This window comes from Hyposmocoma kahamanoa, unplaced genomic scaffold (assembly GCF_003589595.1).
Source record: "Hyposmocoma kahamanoa isolate Upper Pololo Valley unplaced genomic scaffold, ASM358959v1 67, whole genome shotgun sequence".
NCBI lineage: Eukaryota > Metazoa > Arthropoda > Insecta > Lepidoptera > Cosmopterigidae > Hyposmocoma > Hyposmocoma kahamanoa.
Window position 1 is genome coordinate 2,138,447 of NW_020653855.1, and position 18,047 is coordinate 2,156,493.

Genomic DNA, 18,047 nt, shown 5'->3' on the forward strand with positions numbered 1-18,047 from the left:
ATAACAAGTATGAAATGTATTAGCTAACTAGGTGCAATGCGGGCGACATAAATCCACCCAGCAACGCGTCTCAGCTATCACAGTCGACCTTCGTATGCGTAAAAGAGAAGAAACTACCAACAGTTTGCGCGCCTCTCAAAAAAAGGTTTATTTCCAAAATTAGGTTAAAAATGGAAAAAAATAAAACAACCACGGTTTTCATTATTAGATAATACCTTATTCTACAAATTATATCAATTTTACTTGGTATACATATTACGAATATAAGTGCGTTGAAACATTTTTTCCACTGCCACAAGTTGAACAGATCTTGCTAAAAACGCTTTAAAGTTAAGCGTAATTGACGTCTATTCATTTAAATACACGCCTTCAAGTATTTTACGCAACTAAAAATTGTTTTCTTCTAATGTTCGCTTCTTGGTGTAACAAGACCACATCATCAAAATGGCAACTTAACTCAACTGAACTAGTGTTAGAAAAATCACTTATACATAATTTGTTTCATGTATGGAGAATTGTTTGTTTTTAGAGGTGTGATAATTCCAGGTATTATGGATATGGATTCTTCCCGCTTTATCCTTACGAACTGGAAGGAGGCACTGTTATAGTTGTCAAAGGCGAATATCCATCAATAGAAGAACAACAGCTCGAGGATGAAAGATACGCAAAGAACACCAAGGGAAAAACTAAGGAACAGGTAATGGAAAGTGATAATAAAATTTAATCGTATAGTGGAACGACACTTCGCAGCTAATGAATAAGGTCCATGATACACCAAACCAGAACGCGTATAACAAATCGCTTTCTGTATACAATTAATTTACCCCAAGGAGAGGTGAGTAAGGAAAATTTTTCTAGACCACGTCGCCTTCGACAGGCGAAGTAGTCTGCTGAAAGCTGCAAACGACTCGATGTAAATGGCGAGAAGACTGCGTCGCCTTCTGCAGGCGAAGTAGTATGCTAAAAGCGGCAAACGGCTCAGTGTAAATGGCCGGTAGACTCCGTCGCCTTCGGCAGGTGAAGTAGTTTGCTAAAAGCGACAAACGCCTCGGTGTAAATGGCGAGTCGATTGCGTCGCTTTCGGCAGACGAAATGTAAATGCGCCATTATGTGCGTTTCTTGCGAAAATTTGTGCCTTATTAATCCCTTAGTGGATGTACTAATCGCGCTTTTCTAATGGATTTTTATATACATATATTAGGTATACGGTAGCTTTTTCTTCTTATCGTACCGATGGCATACACTGGCATACACTATCGTGGTGAACGTGTTTGCCATTCGTTGTGAGGTAGTTACCCAGGCTGCGCAATTTCGGAGCTGTAGTAGTCTATTATACGCTGGTTGGAATGCATATATCTAATAATTTAAATTCGTCGCTTCGAGGGGACATGCTGTGTGTGATATTTCAGTTGTTTATGCCAATAGAAAAACGTACGTAAACGTACTTAACTCATATCTCTTTGGGGAGTGTTTTGTATACCGCGTCGATAACCAGAAATAGAGACGAAATTAAGGGCCATCCATCCCTGGCAACTCATCAGGCCAATGGGCCTTATATCACTTTTAAATATCAACTCTCTTTTGCGCTGAGATCACAAATTAGAAAGCTGAAGTAGTACAGCGCCAACAACTGACTACTATTAAAGAGGCAAAGTTGTGAGTCCATTTGCGTTCAAATTCAAATTCATATTCAAAATAATCTTTATTTCATAGGTAAGCATTATTAGACTTGAAATCGTCACAATGGTTAAACTCTACCGCTCATTCGTCAGGCAGATTCCCCTGAGAAGAATGAGCAACAAACTCTAGGGATTGCTCTTTGTAAATAACATTTGTACACATTCACCATTTACAATATTTTTTATTGTTTTGAAACATCAGAGGTCGAGACTACCTCCATGAGCTAAACGGGTTACTACCACAGATTTTTGTCATCCAAATACGCAGAGGTGTACAATAAACCTTTAGTATAAACTTTTTGTTTCACAATATAAATTAAACCTTGTACATGGCAAATTTTGGAAATAAATCGGAATCTTATTATAGAAGCGTATATATACTTTGCCTCTTAATGAATTTGAGACTTTACGAAGACGAGTGTCAAGAACAGCTACTTTATTTTTATTCCTCGTATTAATGTTATGTCTGTCACTATTTTTCATAAAAATATAATATTTTTCTTAACATAAATAACATTTTCATAAATGTACTGTGACGTTAGTGTAAGAATGTTATTCTCTTTAAACTTATCTCTCATAGGCACTCTGGGGACCAGATCGTAAATTGCCCTAACCGCACGTTTCTGCAGGACAAAGATTCTATTAATATCGGTGGCATTGCCTCAACATTAATAAATATCTTGCAAACTTATTCAGTTAAAACAAGATAGAGAGAAGGCTAGAGAAGAGGAAAAAATGAAAGCAGAACAGATGAAAGAAATGCTTAAGAAGGAAAAGGCAAACCTCGTGAAAGCGAGATGTAATCCGTCCACTGACCCGGGGTACGACATGAAAATTTCGGAGTACCAGGATGAACTTTGCAATGTGAGTATATTTTTTAAGGCGAGGTATTTGATTTTAGGGGATGAGGTATGGAGCAATCTGCGCTCTTGAAATTAATATGGATAATATAAGGCTGGTGACCTGACGTCGACAAACGTCCGATAGCGACTAGCAGGGCAGTGGGCGCCGCGGCGTGTCGTTAAACCGTTGGCCAATTTTCAAGTTTTGGAATAAATGTGAATTTAATACCTATAAGGCTTTAGTTGGAAACCAAAATTTAGTACGTTCTCTATAGTATTTATTGAGATTAATTTCCATAATATAAAAATTATTTCCAAAGTTAGTTATTATTAAATAATTCGTACTAGACTTTTATTTTTGCTTGTTTTCGGGAGCTTATATGATCGAGTAAAGTACATCCTATCGTGTAACGAATTAGTACATTGTTTAGACAATATTCTTAGATGTATCGTATAGGTTTTGTAAGACCGCTTTTAATAGTAAATATTTCAGCCATATTCGATCTAGCAAAACAGTTATTCCCGCTTCACCTCCGATGTCGCCTTAACTTTTTCTAAGCTTCCGGTTGCATTACATAAGAAAAAAAATAAAACATTAGGTTTTTGTATAGTAAACTCGATTCTTGCAAACGAGACATCCTCAGGGACTGTTGACTGCTCGACACTCGGCCGAAGAGTCGTGGAGAGGCGAAACAAGTGTCGGGTGTATTTCTAGTGGTGGTTTGTGACTGTAGTCGCGCTTGTGTTATTTATTTTATTAATTTTATGCGGAGAGAGGGTGGGATAATTAACTGCATGAAAAAATATTCAACACAAGCGCTAGCTGCACGATTTAACCTTCAATGGGTTCGCGGAGTAACAAATTAATTTACTGCCATTTTTATTAACAAAGTAACGCCTGAATCTATTGATTCTTGCAAATGTTTTGATGTTACAATTGTGGGTAATCAGTTTGAAAGATAAGACAATTAATAACGAAATGTATATGATTGCTGATGATTCATGGAACAGGCTCTTCGCCGGTACCGCCAAGCATGGACCTTGATTGATACTTTGCCGCCTGAGAGATGGGGCGATGCGATATATGGGTTCATGGCCCCCATACTCTCTGAGGAACTGATGGAGAAGATACAGCTCGAGGCGAGAGTTTACGTTGATGAAATGATGAGGTTTGTATGATTATTAATATAGTAGAATTGTCTACGATCAATCTGCGATAAAACTAAAGAAACTTTTGAAAAATTTTAATTGGTGATTATGCCTTTCATAAATCGTGGCGTGCGTGCGTGTGTGTGTCGTCTATATTTGATACTAATTTTTCATACAATATCCGGAAGCGCAGTTTCAGCGCCAGTGCCACTGTCGTAACACGCAAGCGCCGATTTAGCAGTAACAATTCATGAAACCAAAATATACCCTACGAAGTTCATCCTTGGTAGCGAAAAAATAAACAAACAGTCGAATTAAGAACCTCATCCTTTTTTTAAGTCGGTTAAAAACAGTTGAGTCTATCCTATTACGTATTTTTTATCGACTAACAGGCACATGGGACTTATCAACTTATATCTCAGGGTGCCAGGCGCAGCGGCAGTGCCCCTCAGATCTTTGCGCTTTAAAGCTTTGAGTGGCACTGCAACTGTTATGGACAGGCGTGTAGCTTAACATCAACAACTTGTTCGTCCCGTCACTTGATATTATAAAAAAATATCTACTCTTATTATTAGTTATTTTTTTGAAACAGACATTTTTCAGTTCAGTGGCGAATACAATAGACAATAGAATTTTAGTTCAGAACCAAAAAAAGCACCTTTGTGATATCGTTTTTGAAATTATAATTTACAGAGATTAACGCACAGGAGTAGAAAAAAACAATTTTGATTCGCTTGAAAAAAAATTTAGAGGTATTAAAAATTATTTGCTAAAATAATAGGTTAGCATAGTATAGACATGTCATGCGAAGGGAAGAATGTCACGGGACGATAAGAGTGTTAGATATGAATGTCGAGGGGAGATATAAGGGTAGAGGAAGTCCAAAGAAAAGATGGGTGGATTGTGTGAAAGATGACATGGATAAGAAAGGTGCGAGTACAGAAATGACCCCTGATAGGGTGGAAAAAAAAATACATCTTGTGCCGACCCCACCTAGAGTGTGATAAGGACAGGAAGAAGAAGAAGTTTGTTATCATAAGGACGAACGCACACCGCATTTTAATTTTCTCATCAATTTACTCAGGTTAGAATTAAAGACGTTCACTAAAGCCCAAAAAGCGATGTACAGCCGATTGGGATGGCGATGGCCGAAAAGAAGACCGAGGAAGAGGCCCAAACCACCTCCACTCCCACCCGATCCTTTCATTGTTGATAACACGTTGTTGAAAAGTATTGAGGTACCTGCTCTCATCCATACATCTATTACCTACGAGGGTACGTAAAACTCGCTCAGCGAGCTATGGGGTGACCTATGCTCGGAATTTCTCTGAAGGACAAGATACGAAATGAGACCGACAACCAAAGTCATCGATATAGCTGGTAGAATAAGCGAGCTACTGGCGACTGGCTGGCCATATATGTCGAACAACCGATAACCGAATGGGGAAGCGAGTTCTTGAGTGGAGACTACGGCTCGACAAACGTAGTGTAGAACGTCCTCATCAGCAGCGGCAGCAGATGTTTTGGTATTCTGCTCTTCAATAATGAGCTTTACACATACACTCTATAAGGCGTGATACAGTAATCGTGTGCGATTAGCGCTCTTTACACAGTCACTCTATAACGCGTGATCAGTAGCGTACAGGATTTCGTGCGGGAAAGTCTATACGCACAATCGTGCGCGATCACCTGTTTGATTTTTTTTTAAGCTAACGTTCTTACGCGCGCGATTGCTCGTGTTCGTTTTTGTTACAACGGCAAGAGCGTCTGTGTAAAGGCTAATATAGCGCAGGATAGACTGATGATGCAAACGCGCGATCTTTTCCTTTTCCTTCCAACGTCTTTACACGAGCGCCCAATTGCGCACGATTGCAGTATCACGCGCGATAGTGTCTGTGTAAAGTGCGCTACTACTTTTTCTCAATTCTAGTTTCTGTTTTAGTTTCTTTACTCATTAGGTGCTTTTTTTAAACTGGAAGTTCTTTGTAGTAAAATACCGACAGCCGACTCTTTACCGATGATTAGACTAGATAAAAATGAAAATCGACTAACATGTCGTGGCTCAAATTTTAACAATAAAAAACGACATTCAAATCAAAATACAGCAAGGTTCAACACAGTGTTTTGTAATTTTATAATAACTAGAATCTATCGGCCGTTAACGAGGGAAAATAAATTTATTCGTTTTTTAAGAGAAATAATTTAATTTCCAAAGTAAAATTAAAACGCCTAGATAGATTTCTTTAACATCTAACGTACATTGTAAGTTAAATGTATCTGTTTATGTTATTACTCTCAAAAATTACAATAAACAGAAAAATCCTTTACGCAGTTTTTTCTCATAAATGATATTTTTGATATTTCATTATTTTCCTTTGTTTTTGGAAGATCTTGTCAGCTTCTATATATTGATATCGTTTTGAAACCCACATTTTCCTGTTCTCGGCAATAATGCTTACTAATTGTTTCCAGCCAATCTTCGATTTAAACATAATGTCGCGTCCGACAACGAAAATTTGCGATATCGTCGGTGACTACAGTTTCATAGCTTACTCCGCAAATGTGCAGGATCCCGATGCTAAGTACGTAGTCTTTAGTTTAGTGTATCAGCTCATATGATGCATGATCAACGCGTTAGTTCTTGTTAAAAACGGAGCACTGAAACACTCACAGAAACAACGACGTTGTAAATTAACACTTCAAATAGGAACTAATACAGGAGAAAAGACGCGCGCATATGAAAACTGCCTATCTCGAACAAACGTTTATGGTGGACTCTCGAATACTAATTAAGGCACTAGGGGGTGAGGGTCGGTATTCACACTTAAGACGAAGTTACCGGAAGTCGTTTTGTTATTACCATATTTGGCCATGCAAAAGATCACATTTGGTAAAACAGGGTCGATGGCAACAAGCGCCATCTATATTCAAAGACTAAGAGCGCGTTCTCGTTAGGTCGTGACGACAGATAGTTGTGCAGTTTAAAGTTTCGTGGCTTGTATATTTAAATGAAGTTGTTCACACATGGAACAACACCATTAACTGTCGTTCACGACTTTTTTGACCTTACAACGACAGACTGTCCTGACAATGGGAAAAGCTAGATCGACAGTCGTTCGACGATAAATAAGACGTCACACTAAAAATGTGACGACAGATAGTCGCAGCTTCAAACGAGTCTGTTGTGGAAACGACAAGGCGGCTGCCGTGAACTGATATATTGTCGTCACTGTCTAGTGGGAACAGCAAGACGCGACAGTCGTCTAACGATAAAAAAAACGTTAAAACGAATTGGTCATATCACTCGGGAAGTGTGATCATCGCGACATTGTGTCGAATGCTTGCTAGTATGCTTTGGGGCACTATTCCTCGTTCATTTTCGTCATCTATCCATGGTAGATACGCCGTAAAAACTTAAATTTTTCCCCATTTTTCTTCAGATACCCTTCACCCGGTTATGGTGACATCCGGCGCCGGTTACTTTTATCCTGCGTCTTCGCTTCAGGTCTGGAGCAACCCCCTCCAAAGAGAAACAAAGCAGTGCTGCTGCTCGGAATACCTAGGAATGGAAAGTCTTTTATGGTGGACGCTATTGCTGGAGAAATGAGTATGTTTTAAAATAGAGTATAACAAAAAGAAGCAACCATACTTTTGGGTGTGAAATTGGCAAGACTGATCATTGAACAACTTTTAGTCGTCTAAACTAATATTATAAATGCGAAAGTAACTCTTGTCCGCTACGTTTTTACGCCTAAACCGCTGAACCAAATTTGATGAATATTGGTATAGAGATAGATCGGACCTAGAAAAATTATGTAATTTACCTTTTGTGAAAAAAAAATCTTAAAGGGGGTGAAATAGGGGATGAAAGTTTGTATGGAGGTCCTACGAAGTACTTATTCTCTGTACTCTACGCTCTAGCTTTACATATCGAGGCCTTACTTTATAAAACTCGTATCGTTTAAAGAGTGATTATTCAGGAGATTGCAAAAATTTCTATTTATTTTAAATTTCTTATCAAGGATGTTAATTTGGATGCATTACTTTAAGAATAGGTAAAAGTCTCTGTGTGAATATGAAGGAAATTTGATGTTAAATCATCCTGCATATATACAACGCATTTTTTGCATTTCAGTTACTTTGTTTTTTAAGATACGAGTTTGAGAAACTAAGGCGACGATATGGTGCATTTTATCCAGCGCCATAAAACCTTCTATCAATATACAGGATTTCAATGTATACAAAATTGATTTTTACTAGGAACCAGAAACTGAATCTGGACCTACTATATTTTTCACCTGCATTGACAGCTCGTATCCATTTCTTTCTTCACCTTTTGTCAAATTAACCAGAACGAATTTTCTACGTGTATCATGCACCATAATCTTTGTACCAACAGATGCAGTAAAATTTGACATTTCTCCCGACGTATTCAGCGCCAAAATAAAAAAGGTGCCCAAGTATCTGAACTTAGTCTTCCAAGCCGCCCGAGTCTTCCAGCCTTCTGTCATATTTTGCAAGAATATCGAACGTGTGTTCTACAAGAAGGTTTGGTATTAATTTAATTTTGTTAAATACAATTTCCCTTTCATTTATAACTATTTATAACATTGAATTTATAACGTGTCTAAAGAACAACAAAAAAATCAAAGTAGTAAGTAATATAGCTGCCGAAACACAGTTCTTCGCTCCGATTTTTTATAAGACATTCTGGATCTGGAAAATCTGGATTTCGTTCACTGGTCGGCGTAAATAGTGACATCACTTAGTACTAAACAATTATTGCACTTTGTTTTGGCAAATGACTGGCTGTATGATTCAAAGCGATTTCCACACAAGAATAATGTCATTATTTTGTTATCTAGTCGTAAACAATGAATTAGTATTGGTTTGTGAAATATAGTTCCACTTTCATAATAGACCTTAATGCTTTCATAAAGGAATTTAAAAAAGAGGTTTTTTTATTTGTACTGTTTTGTTTATTCACCGCTTAATACATTTTTACTAGCCTTAAGGGGTACCACAGGGCAGCTTTCTGTGATTACGATGTTATCGAAAGCTTTGCACGAATCCAAAGTAACAGATTGATATAATATAAAGTATTGTTGGTCTTGGCATTTAGGTACCTCCAGCCGAAAAGAAGGAAAAGGCAAAATCGTTAAAGAAGCCGTTACAAAAGTTGCTCAAGTCTATTCCAGTTGACGAGAAAATTATATTTATCGGTAAATAAATACCTATTTACAATTTATTTATAATCCCCAGTTTGATATCAACCAGGATCAATTAAGGATTTTTAATAAATTATCTTTCGCCTGATCAGCCAGGGAATATTTTAATTTGCTTATGTGGATCAGGAATTGGAGACAAATAGCATTTATAACTTAGTTAGAATAATGCTTGCTTTCTGTTTAGAAGGTTCTAACTTCGGTTCCCACCAGAGCAAACGATGATGGTTTGATTTAGAATTAAATCATGCATGCCGTCACATGCTCTTCGTGATATATCCTGTAGAATACCGATAAGCAGGCAACTTTACGGCAGTGTTGAAGGCTCTGTAGCTTCGTCTCTACTAAATCCGAGTCACCTATATGCCTCTTGACATGCTTTTTTAACTGAATCCAAGGTGGCCAGTTGGTATTTAATTTGAATCATGTGGCATTTTTCTAATTTTCCTTGTTTTAACCATGAAAAATGTAACCTCTGTGTTTAATGATTTATCTGACTCACCGTAACAGATTTGGAGCCAAGATGGTGGCCTATAAACTTGTAAACCGGGTGGTAAACCTGTCTGTAGAGAAACTTTGACAAGAAGTGATTAATTGATAATGAATTTGTTTCATTGAATGGCACTTCTCATTCTAGCGACATGCTCCAATCCATGGGTAGCAAAGGCGCGTGGAATGATAAAAACGTTCGACGAGACCATTTTGGTGCCTTGGCCGGACTATGGCAGCATACAACAGTTTTTTTATTGGGCTTTTCAGAAGTGAGTATACAATAAGTAATGAAACTATTTTTTCGAACTAAAGTCAGTGTTTCTCGTTGGCCAGATTGTTGGTCAGACTTTTTATTTTATTTAGACATTTATTTCAGGCCACATGACCCATCTAATATATAGGTACCTTAAGCTCACCCCCGGACACTCCATACAACAGTCGAAAATTATTTACCTACTACTACTACATACAGCAAGGCGCTATCTGCACACGCGCAAATGTGTGCGTCTAGTGGTAGGGTTACCCATCACTTTCTTGCACTATTACGTTACGTGATCAGAGCGGTAACATAGAGATATGATTATATTAATAGAATCCAGAATCCTAATAATTACACATTTCTATAATGTATTTATGTCGATATAATATCATATTTTTCATTAACTCACTAACTAGAGTAATATTGAAGATTTGTTTATAAAATATATTAAAAGCACTTAAAATTTTGTATTTTGGACATGTACTTTTAAATAAGGTAACCAAGGTATTTGAAATTGAGTGTCCAAGTTCATCATCATTAATTAGGTATATTCGCTACTTACGTACTATTTATCGGCAATGTGAATTGAAAATTCGAAAACCCTTGTCTGCTAGGTCACGAAGTCATGGCGCCTCATTATATTGATATAATAAATCTGTATTTTTTATACATACATATATTACTCTGCAGTAAATAAATGAAGAAAACAATAACTGAATGAGTCTCAAACATAAGTTTAATACTTACTTCGTTTCATCTTTCGGAAATTGATGATAAACAGCCGTCCACAGCACAATTCACGACCATTATAAATAGTAACGTACAATGATGTTTTATATTAACGTACAAGTATCGTAATGAATAAATAAAAACTATATTCAAATAGCCATGTTGTCGTTCAGTCAATGCGATCGGCAACTAGAGATGGTTAATATAATATATAGCTGAAATTATATCGTTAATTTAAAAAAATAATTATAGCAATTATAATTTGAAAGACATAAAGGTGATAAAATTATAACGAACTTTTTTTTTACTTTGGATTGGAATATGTTAAGAAAATTAAACCAAATGCCGACATAATTGCGACAAAATAGCGACATGATTTTACAATATTTCAATGCCATACCATCAGTCTATCCATGCTTTACTTACGCAGCTAACAAACAAAATCCTTCTTTGTCCTGAGTTATCTCCCTTAATAGATGGCACTATATTCTATGTGAAAATTGCGGCTCTTGTCATTGGTTGAAACAATTATAACGTGAAATACTTTCACATACTATTTGTAGCAAACGTTTGGTGCGAAATAGCTGATTGGTTTATTGATGTTAAACTTCACGTTTGAGTGCGCTAAGCGCTAATGCTATATTTAGCACTTAGCATGTGTTATAATTGTAGTTATATTATAAATTATAATTTAGGTTACGTTTTAATACGATTTTGAGCGAATGGTGGAACGTTAGCAAAATTTCATCTGGTGAAGCGATTTAAATTAAGATATAATTAAGTACTTGCAGTTATTTAGTTAGTTTAGCGTTTGTTTAATTAATAAATCGTTGTAATATTTGTATATAAAAGTACGAGTGTGTGCGTTATTATTAATTATTACTAGTGCAATTTACTGTAAATAACCAGTGTTAAGTTTTGTGCAAACTGTAAATAGTAAATTGTTAAAGTATGAAGGGAAGCTCATTGATTTATCATATATAACCTGTAATCACCATATTATGTAATAGTTACAAAACAAATGAAGTCGGTCGTAACTAACCATAAAAAACTGTAAACTATTCTATAGATAGACAATAGATGCTTGCTGTACTTAACAAGTTAGCGCACGTCAACTATTTCACGTTGCTTACCATTCGTTACATTATCACACGAGCTTGAGCTGCAAAAAATTATAATTTTAGCACTTTAAATAGCGCGCTATAAAAATTTTGCATTTAGCATTTAGCGTGCTATGCGAATATAGTAGTTGATCTGTATCGGCAATCTGTCGATCTTCCTTCATAAAGGTCGACAGATGTCCGGTCGGCACTCTCACTACAAACGAATTAAAATTCACGTTGTGGCGGGACTCCAACCGCTCGACCCTCAGGGTGTATCCGGATTTTAGTCTGATGTACCCCACTATCTCTTTAGACTTGGTGGAGTAATGTAGTCGCCTTAGGTACAGCAGCGTTGTCGTATATTTGTTTTTTCAAACTAACCAACGCTTCGCGATCTTTACAGGGGTCCTACTCTAGAAGCAGGAAATCTGTAGTTGCGACCAATTTCCCGCAATGGATGACCAACAGACTTGAGTTTCGTTCGGGGCTAGAACTAAGAATGTATGACAACGCGATTTGACAGTTTCGGGTGGGCCCATCTTTTCGTTGACGGACTTCGAGAGTAGTTCCTGACCATGGCATGGGATCTGTAAAGAGCTTAAAACATTGTTTTTTTCAAAAGTAGCGTCGCGGGCGATGACTTGCTTAAGAATACGGTCTATCTATATTTTTTTAACGAACGCCAATTCTGTTTTCATATTTGATCGTTAGTTTGTGTTTAGAAGTAATGTCAAAATCGTGAATTTACATATTTTTCGAATTAAAATCTCTTACCGTAAATAGCTATATAACTTTAGAGATGCAAAAAAAAAAATTATAGTTTTCATAATGTTCACAAAATTCCTTATCATCCACATTGCAGTTTAACAGTAGTCACAATTATGTTAACACCATCGGTTATCTTATGTTTCAGGATAAGAAGTATGCCCCGGGATTTTTGCACGCAAGCGCTTGCGCAGATCTTCAAAGGACTCGGCATGGGCGCCATAATGGACGTGTTTCACAGTGTTCTTAATTCGGAGAGAATTTGCAAGTATGTTTATTTCAACGCATTGCATTACCATCCACTGCTGCTGTGAACACGATCTATTTTACGATAGACCACAACGCTGGCTCTCTGCGGATGGGAGACTTCACATAATTATGTAGCGTTATTTGCAAGACTCATACACTTTTTTAATACAAGAGAGTCCACTTTAAAAATTGTGCAGAACGTATACCTGAGACTATTTCTTAATAATTTTTCAGAAAGTACAGAGTAAGCCAGTGATTGTCAATGATATTGCCGATGAACCATTTGACGCCTTTCATTATTAATCTTTCTATTAATAACTGTAACAAATTAGTGGAGTAATTGCACAAAAAATAATTGAATATCAATTTTAAATAAAACAATTTAAATAATTATGTTCATTAAAATTTTTATTGAATCGATATTCAATTATTTTTTGTGAAATTACTCCGCTAGTTTGTTATAATTATTAATACAAAGTTCGAACACTCAGAAAAAATTCCTTCGATCGGGCCGGATTCGAATCGACGTCTTCTAGCTTACCGTGTCAGACGCTATACCAACTAAGTCACGGAACGAACCAGCGCACCTCACTTTTACTTATATAAATAAATAAATACTGTTGTTTACTGTACTTTTAAATTGTAGGAAGATGAATCGTTACCGAACTGATTTCAGATTGAACGTAACACGATTAGATCAGTCCGAGTTTGTGGAATACATGATTGAAAATGAAATTGAGCAGTTGTCGATCTTCGTAAGTAGACAAACTTTTGTTTGAAACTATATTTTTCTAATTATTCAAATATTTCCCATTTTCGAGAATTTTTCCGGAAAAATTTCCACTATTTGAAAGTTTTCAAAAGGAAAACGTCATGATTAAATCTACACGTCGAAACTCTCTATAGCCTGAGAGAAGACCCGTGTCCAGCAGTGGGACGTATAAATGGATCGATGACGATAAGTTCTACCTTATACCTTTATCTTGCATATATAAGCACTGCTGGGCCACAGAGGTGGTCAAAATCTGAGTTATAGATTATGAACCTTTGTTTTATCGAGACGATACGAGGTTCAAGAATCTTACTAAGAATCTTAGGGTCGTATTCTAGAACTCTACTCAATACTCAAGTCAGGATTGCACTGGAAACACAAGCACTGGAAATACGACCCTAATGGCAGGGACTTGAGTATGATTTCGAATGCTTTAAACCATACTCAGATCCTGACTTGAGCATTGAGTAGAGTTCTAGAATACTACCCTTACTCTGCTAAGAGTATTTAAACCTTTCATATTTTGGTTCCATTTCATTTGCTTCATGGAAGAATGGCATAAGTGGATCAAGTGAAGAGTTATTCATATCCCTTCCTCTCCTTTCCATCAGCGGACCACCCGTGCCGGACTGCGTTGCCACAGTTGGACGGTCAGTTCAATACCGTCCCGCACTAAAAAGTTTGGCAATTCGTTTTTATGCCGAACCATCAAATTGTGGAACCAACTCCCGGCGCATGTATTCCCTCCCCTCTATAACATCGGGTCCTTCAAACGTAGTGTGAAGAAGCATTGGGCCAGACCGGCAAAATGATAGTGACGGAGTGAAGATATTTGTGTTTTCCATCCGTTACTCTCATCTCTGGACTGTATTCGCACTTTCCATCAGGCGCGGTGCAGTCATTTTGCCGAGTCACAATAAAAAAAAAAACGCTAATTGCTTCATTAGAATATACTGAAAAATATAACCCACATCCTCTTCAATTCTTGTAACTTTGTCTACAATATTAGTCGATAGAGTTACAAGAATTGGAGAGGATGTGGGTTATATTTTTCTGTATCTAATAGAGCAATAAACATTTTTGACGTAACACCACTTAGGCCATTCTTCCATTGTAGATGTACAAGCGATAATCGTATTTTCTCGGACTTTAATGCACAAGCGATAGCCGAAATGCGTCCGAGTTTTGTATGTTCGTGTAATCTCGGATTCCGAACGAATACGAACCGGATGCAGTGCACAAGCGCGCTTATAAGTACTAAAGTTGGACGTAGTTAAGCAAAAATTATCCAATCCACAAAATTACCGAAACATAAAGTTCCTAAAGTTTAACCTCTTACATCAGCTAAAGAAAAATCCAACATATAAACATAAATAAATATATCTGGAGTTACATGACATTATAAGTTTTGAAAATAAAACAAGAGTGAGAAACATATTTAAACTTTAAACTGCCATATCTCGAAAGTGACTGGATGTGCATTGAATCCTTTTTGTTTAACTACGTCCAATTAATTTAAGATGATCTCTGTGATAGTTTATAAAAATCTGTACAATATAATCTTGTAACGACGTGCACTAATATACATATTTCATAAAGCATTTTTATAAGATGCGCTTTTAAATGCCTTTGTTTAAGTAAATACATTAAATTAAAGTAAAAATGAAATGGGAAATGAGCGGGAAAACAATTTTTTTAATTCATTAACTTTTTACGACAAGGTGCGATGAGGTATATGAATAAAAACTTTTCGATAATTTAATTAATAATTAGTTCGGGTATTTATTCAAAAAAGTATGAATTTTAACAATATGCACTGAATTAACATGACAGTGTTATTACTTTTTTGAAACTTGTAAGTTAAGGATATGTAAATGTTTTTAAGGATATGAAATTTTCTTAAAAAAATAGCTATTGAAATTGTATTTGAATTACCTATAGTTGTGTATTTTATGCCTTCAATATAATGCAAAACACTTCCACATGTCTATACATCGTTCAGAATAAGTCAGTAAAATAAATAAGAGAGAATTTGTGCTTCAAAAATTAAAAAAATACACTAAAAATCTGTCGACTTTACCTCATCCCTATGACAAACAACAAAGGAAGTGTCATATGGGATCATCTTTTTTTTATAATTTAATAAATAACAAATCGTTCTACTATTCTCAGGATCTTGAAAAGTACACAGATTTCGCATTGCGATATTCGCCCCTAAAAGCCGAAAGGGCGGAATATGAGATGATCAACACTACGCGAGCTGAGGCGTACGCAGCACTCCGTAAGAAGGCCGAAGAAGCAGCGCAGAAGGCTGCAAAAAAAGGCTAAATTATAATATTTCTTCAGTGTCGCTACATATGAGAATACAACAACCAAAGGTCGTCATTCATGAAAATATACTTACAGAGAAGGTGCTGTAAAATATCGTATTCCACGGTAAGAACTCACGGAGCGATTTTCACCCGTACACACAGTGGTTGCGGGACCGCGCTCTCCGTAGAATGTAGATATGTATGTGAGATTTAGTGCATATTTCACGACGCGTTATAGGCGGACGGTTACTAGAACGGCTAGAACCTCCCGGGACGCGATCATCAGCGTGGTTTGCGGTCGACGCCCGTGCACTCTGCGATTGGTGCGCCCGCGACGATCTCTATCAATCCTAAATAGCGGCGCGAGTTGCGATCATCTCCCGCCAAGTTGCGGGCTGTTCCGCAACCACGGCGGCTACATGTCCGGACAAACCTGCGTTGCCGTGAGTATTGAAATAAAAGGGCTGTCCCCTGGCCCGCGGTCGGCGGGTGCGGGTGGAAACCATTCCGTGCGTTCTTAGCCTTAGATTGGAAACTGGACGACTGCGGGTAGCTTGCGCGACTTGATCAAAATAAAATGCCAAGTTTACATAGGCTATTCTCGACGGCAGCGGCCCGCGCGGCGGTACATGTCGCGTTTCAGTCGAGCTATGAATGCGCGTTCGAATGGTTTTGTTGCATACCCATACCTATTTTTCGATCAATCAAATTTAGAGATGTCGTCGGAGGAAATAATTTCAGCTTAGAAAGACCACCAATATGGCACAGCATACATGTCGACCATAAATATTATTAAACGCTATAAAGAGAAGAATAGAGATATTAAGTATTCGTTCAGAACTAGAGTGCGATTCCAATTCTGGTTTGACATTTGTAAGAATATAGTCAAACGTTGCCACGGTCATTGTAGCACATCATAGAACTTATCCGGATTTTGTCTTTGGTCTTCGTAATTACGGCGATTTTTGTTTGTAGTACGTCTACGTTGTACGTCACGTTATTTGCGTCTGGTCTTGCGCCCATAATAACTCATACTCAATAAAAGAACCAGGAACTATAAAAAGGTCACGTCACTATGTCGACATCGCGCTCACACTCTCATCACATCACTTTTACCGTCGCAAACTAAGCGATCTGGTCGCTGGCGTTAGGAACACAGAGGTCTTACTATGAACTACGATCCAGTTTACAGTCCGACTTTTTTTGAAGACGGAGTAAAATGACACTGACAGGATTGCCAGTTTTTATAAAATTTTAAATAATCATGTAGTTGTTGTCGATTATTTTATCGATAGATTGTGAAAGAAGGTAACATTTGTCTGAATTTTGAATGTTTCTACTTTCTAATTATTACTAATTGCGTTACTATAAAATATATAACATTAAAATATGTCTTCTCTTTGTATTTTTAATAGACATTATTCTAAATGTAGTGTATGTATGTAAGAACTTACAAAAATGGACAATACAAATGAACTTCTGCCCAGTAGTTAAACAAATTTATTGCGTAACCAATATTCAATCGATAGTCGATGGAATATTTATCGACTGCAATCACTAGCTGCTTGCAAGCGGGCAACACTTGCGTGATGAACTGTCATTTTACTCCATTTTAAAAAACAGACAGACTAGATATAGGAAATAAAAAGAATCGTTGTGAGACAGCGCTACATGAAGTGTATAACACCATCACGGTTTTTTGCCGTTACGAACTTATACTAAAGTGTAATAAGAGTCCATGGTACTCAGAGCACTTTTACGCGGCCGCGCGCATCTCGTTGTCGTCCACTCGCTGTGGTCTACTTTGTGTCCTAATGTTTGATTCGTTGCCGCTTTTTAACCCACCATGAAGTTAAATTCAGGAACGAGATCTTGTTTGATGAAATAAATGATCGATGCAATAAGAAAACTTTAAATTTGATTATGGTTAATGTCTTTTTAGCAGTTAGGTAATTGTTTGTAAAAAAAAAATTGTAACACGTTCTAATGTTTAAGTTATCGTTCAACTTGTAACGCGTAAGTTATAATTTGTATTCTGATATTTATGTATATCTAATTAATTAATAAAAAGTTTGAAATATTGCCCTATAAAAAAGTCTTTTAATAATGAATAAGTTTTTTTTTCTAAAAAACAATCGCAAGGTGCAATGACCTTCATTTTGACGACCTTTTTTCAATATGATGGTGATTCCTATATGATATCGAATGTTAAAGTTTTAACACCATCGGAAAAAGCATATCCTGACATCATTTTGATAGGATTGCAAAAATAAATAGTAATGGCATTCATTAGTCGAAATCTTCAGCTAACACTCAACGTCAACAATCGCGCCACAAGTTGTAATTTTGACATTTATTTTCTATTTTATCTTTGCTTGGTAGGGATGTCCGTTAATTTCAAGTGATTACCTGTTATATTGAGAAATACTAGTAAAAATTTGAAGGGTATTCGAGGTACCGCACTAGAAAAA

At 36.8% G+C, this 18,047-nt stretch overlaps 1 protein-coding gene across 2 annotated transcripts in view; it reads left to right on the forward strand.

Annotated features, from left to right (window-relative positions):
- The window catches only part of LOC113232216 (IQ and AAA domain-containing protein 1-like), a 28,784-nt gene extending 11,888 nt beyond the window's left edge, over positions 1-16,896 (forward strand). The window contains exons 10-21 of one of the 2 annotated variants that reach the window (XM_026466868.1): positions 547-697; positions 2,376-2,543; positions 3,533-3,690; positions 4,755-4,908; positions 6,143-6,252; positions 7,111-7,277; positions 8,070-8,218; positions 8,793-8,892; positions 9,533-9,656; positions 12,392-12,511; positions 13,139-13,247; positions 15,437-16,896. In XM_026466868.1, coding sequence (XP_026322653.1) covers positions 547-697; positions 2,376-2,543; positions 3,533-3,690; positions 4,755-4,908; positions 6,143-6,252; positions 7,111-7,277; positions 8,070-8,218; positions 8,793-8,892; positions 9,533-9,656; positions 12,392-12,511; positions 13,139-13,247; positions 15,437-15,592 — 1,666 coding nt within the window. In that variant the 3' untranslated portion in view covers positions 15,593-16,896. The remainder of the gene's footprint in view (positions 1-546; positions 698-2,375; positions 2,544-3,532; positions 3,691-4,754; positions 4,909-6,142; positions 6,253-7,110; positions 7,278-8,069; positions 8,219-8,792; positions 8,893-9,532; positions 9,657-12,391; positions 12,512-13,138; positions 13,248-15,436) is intronic. The other variant, XM_026466869.1, reaches the window with a different exon arrangement.
- The last annotated feature ends 1,151 nt before the right edge of the window (positions 16,897-18,047 follow it).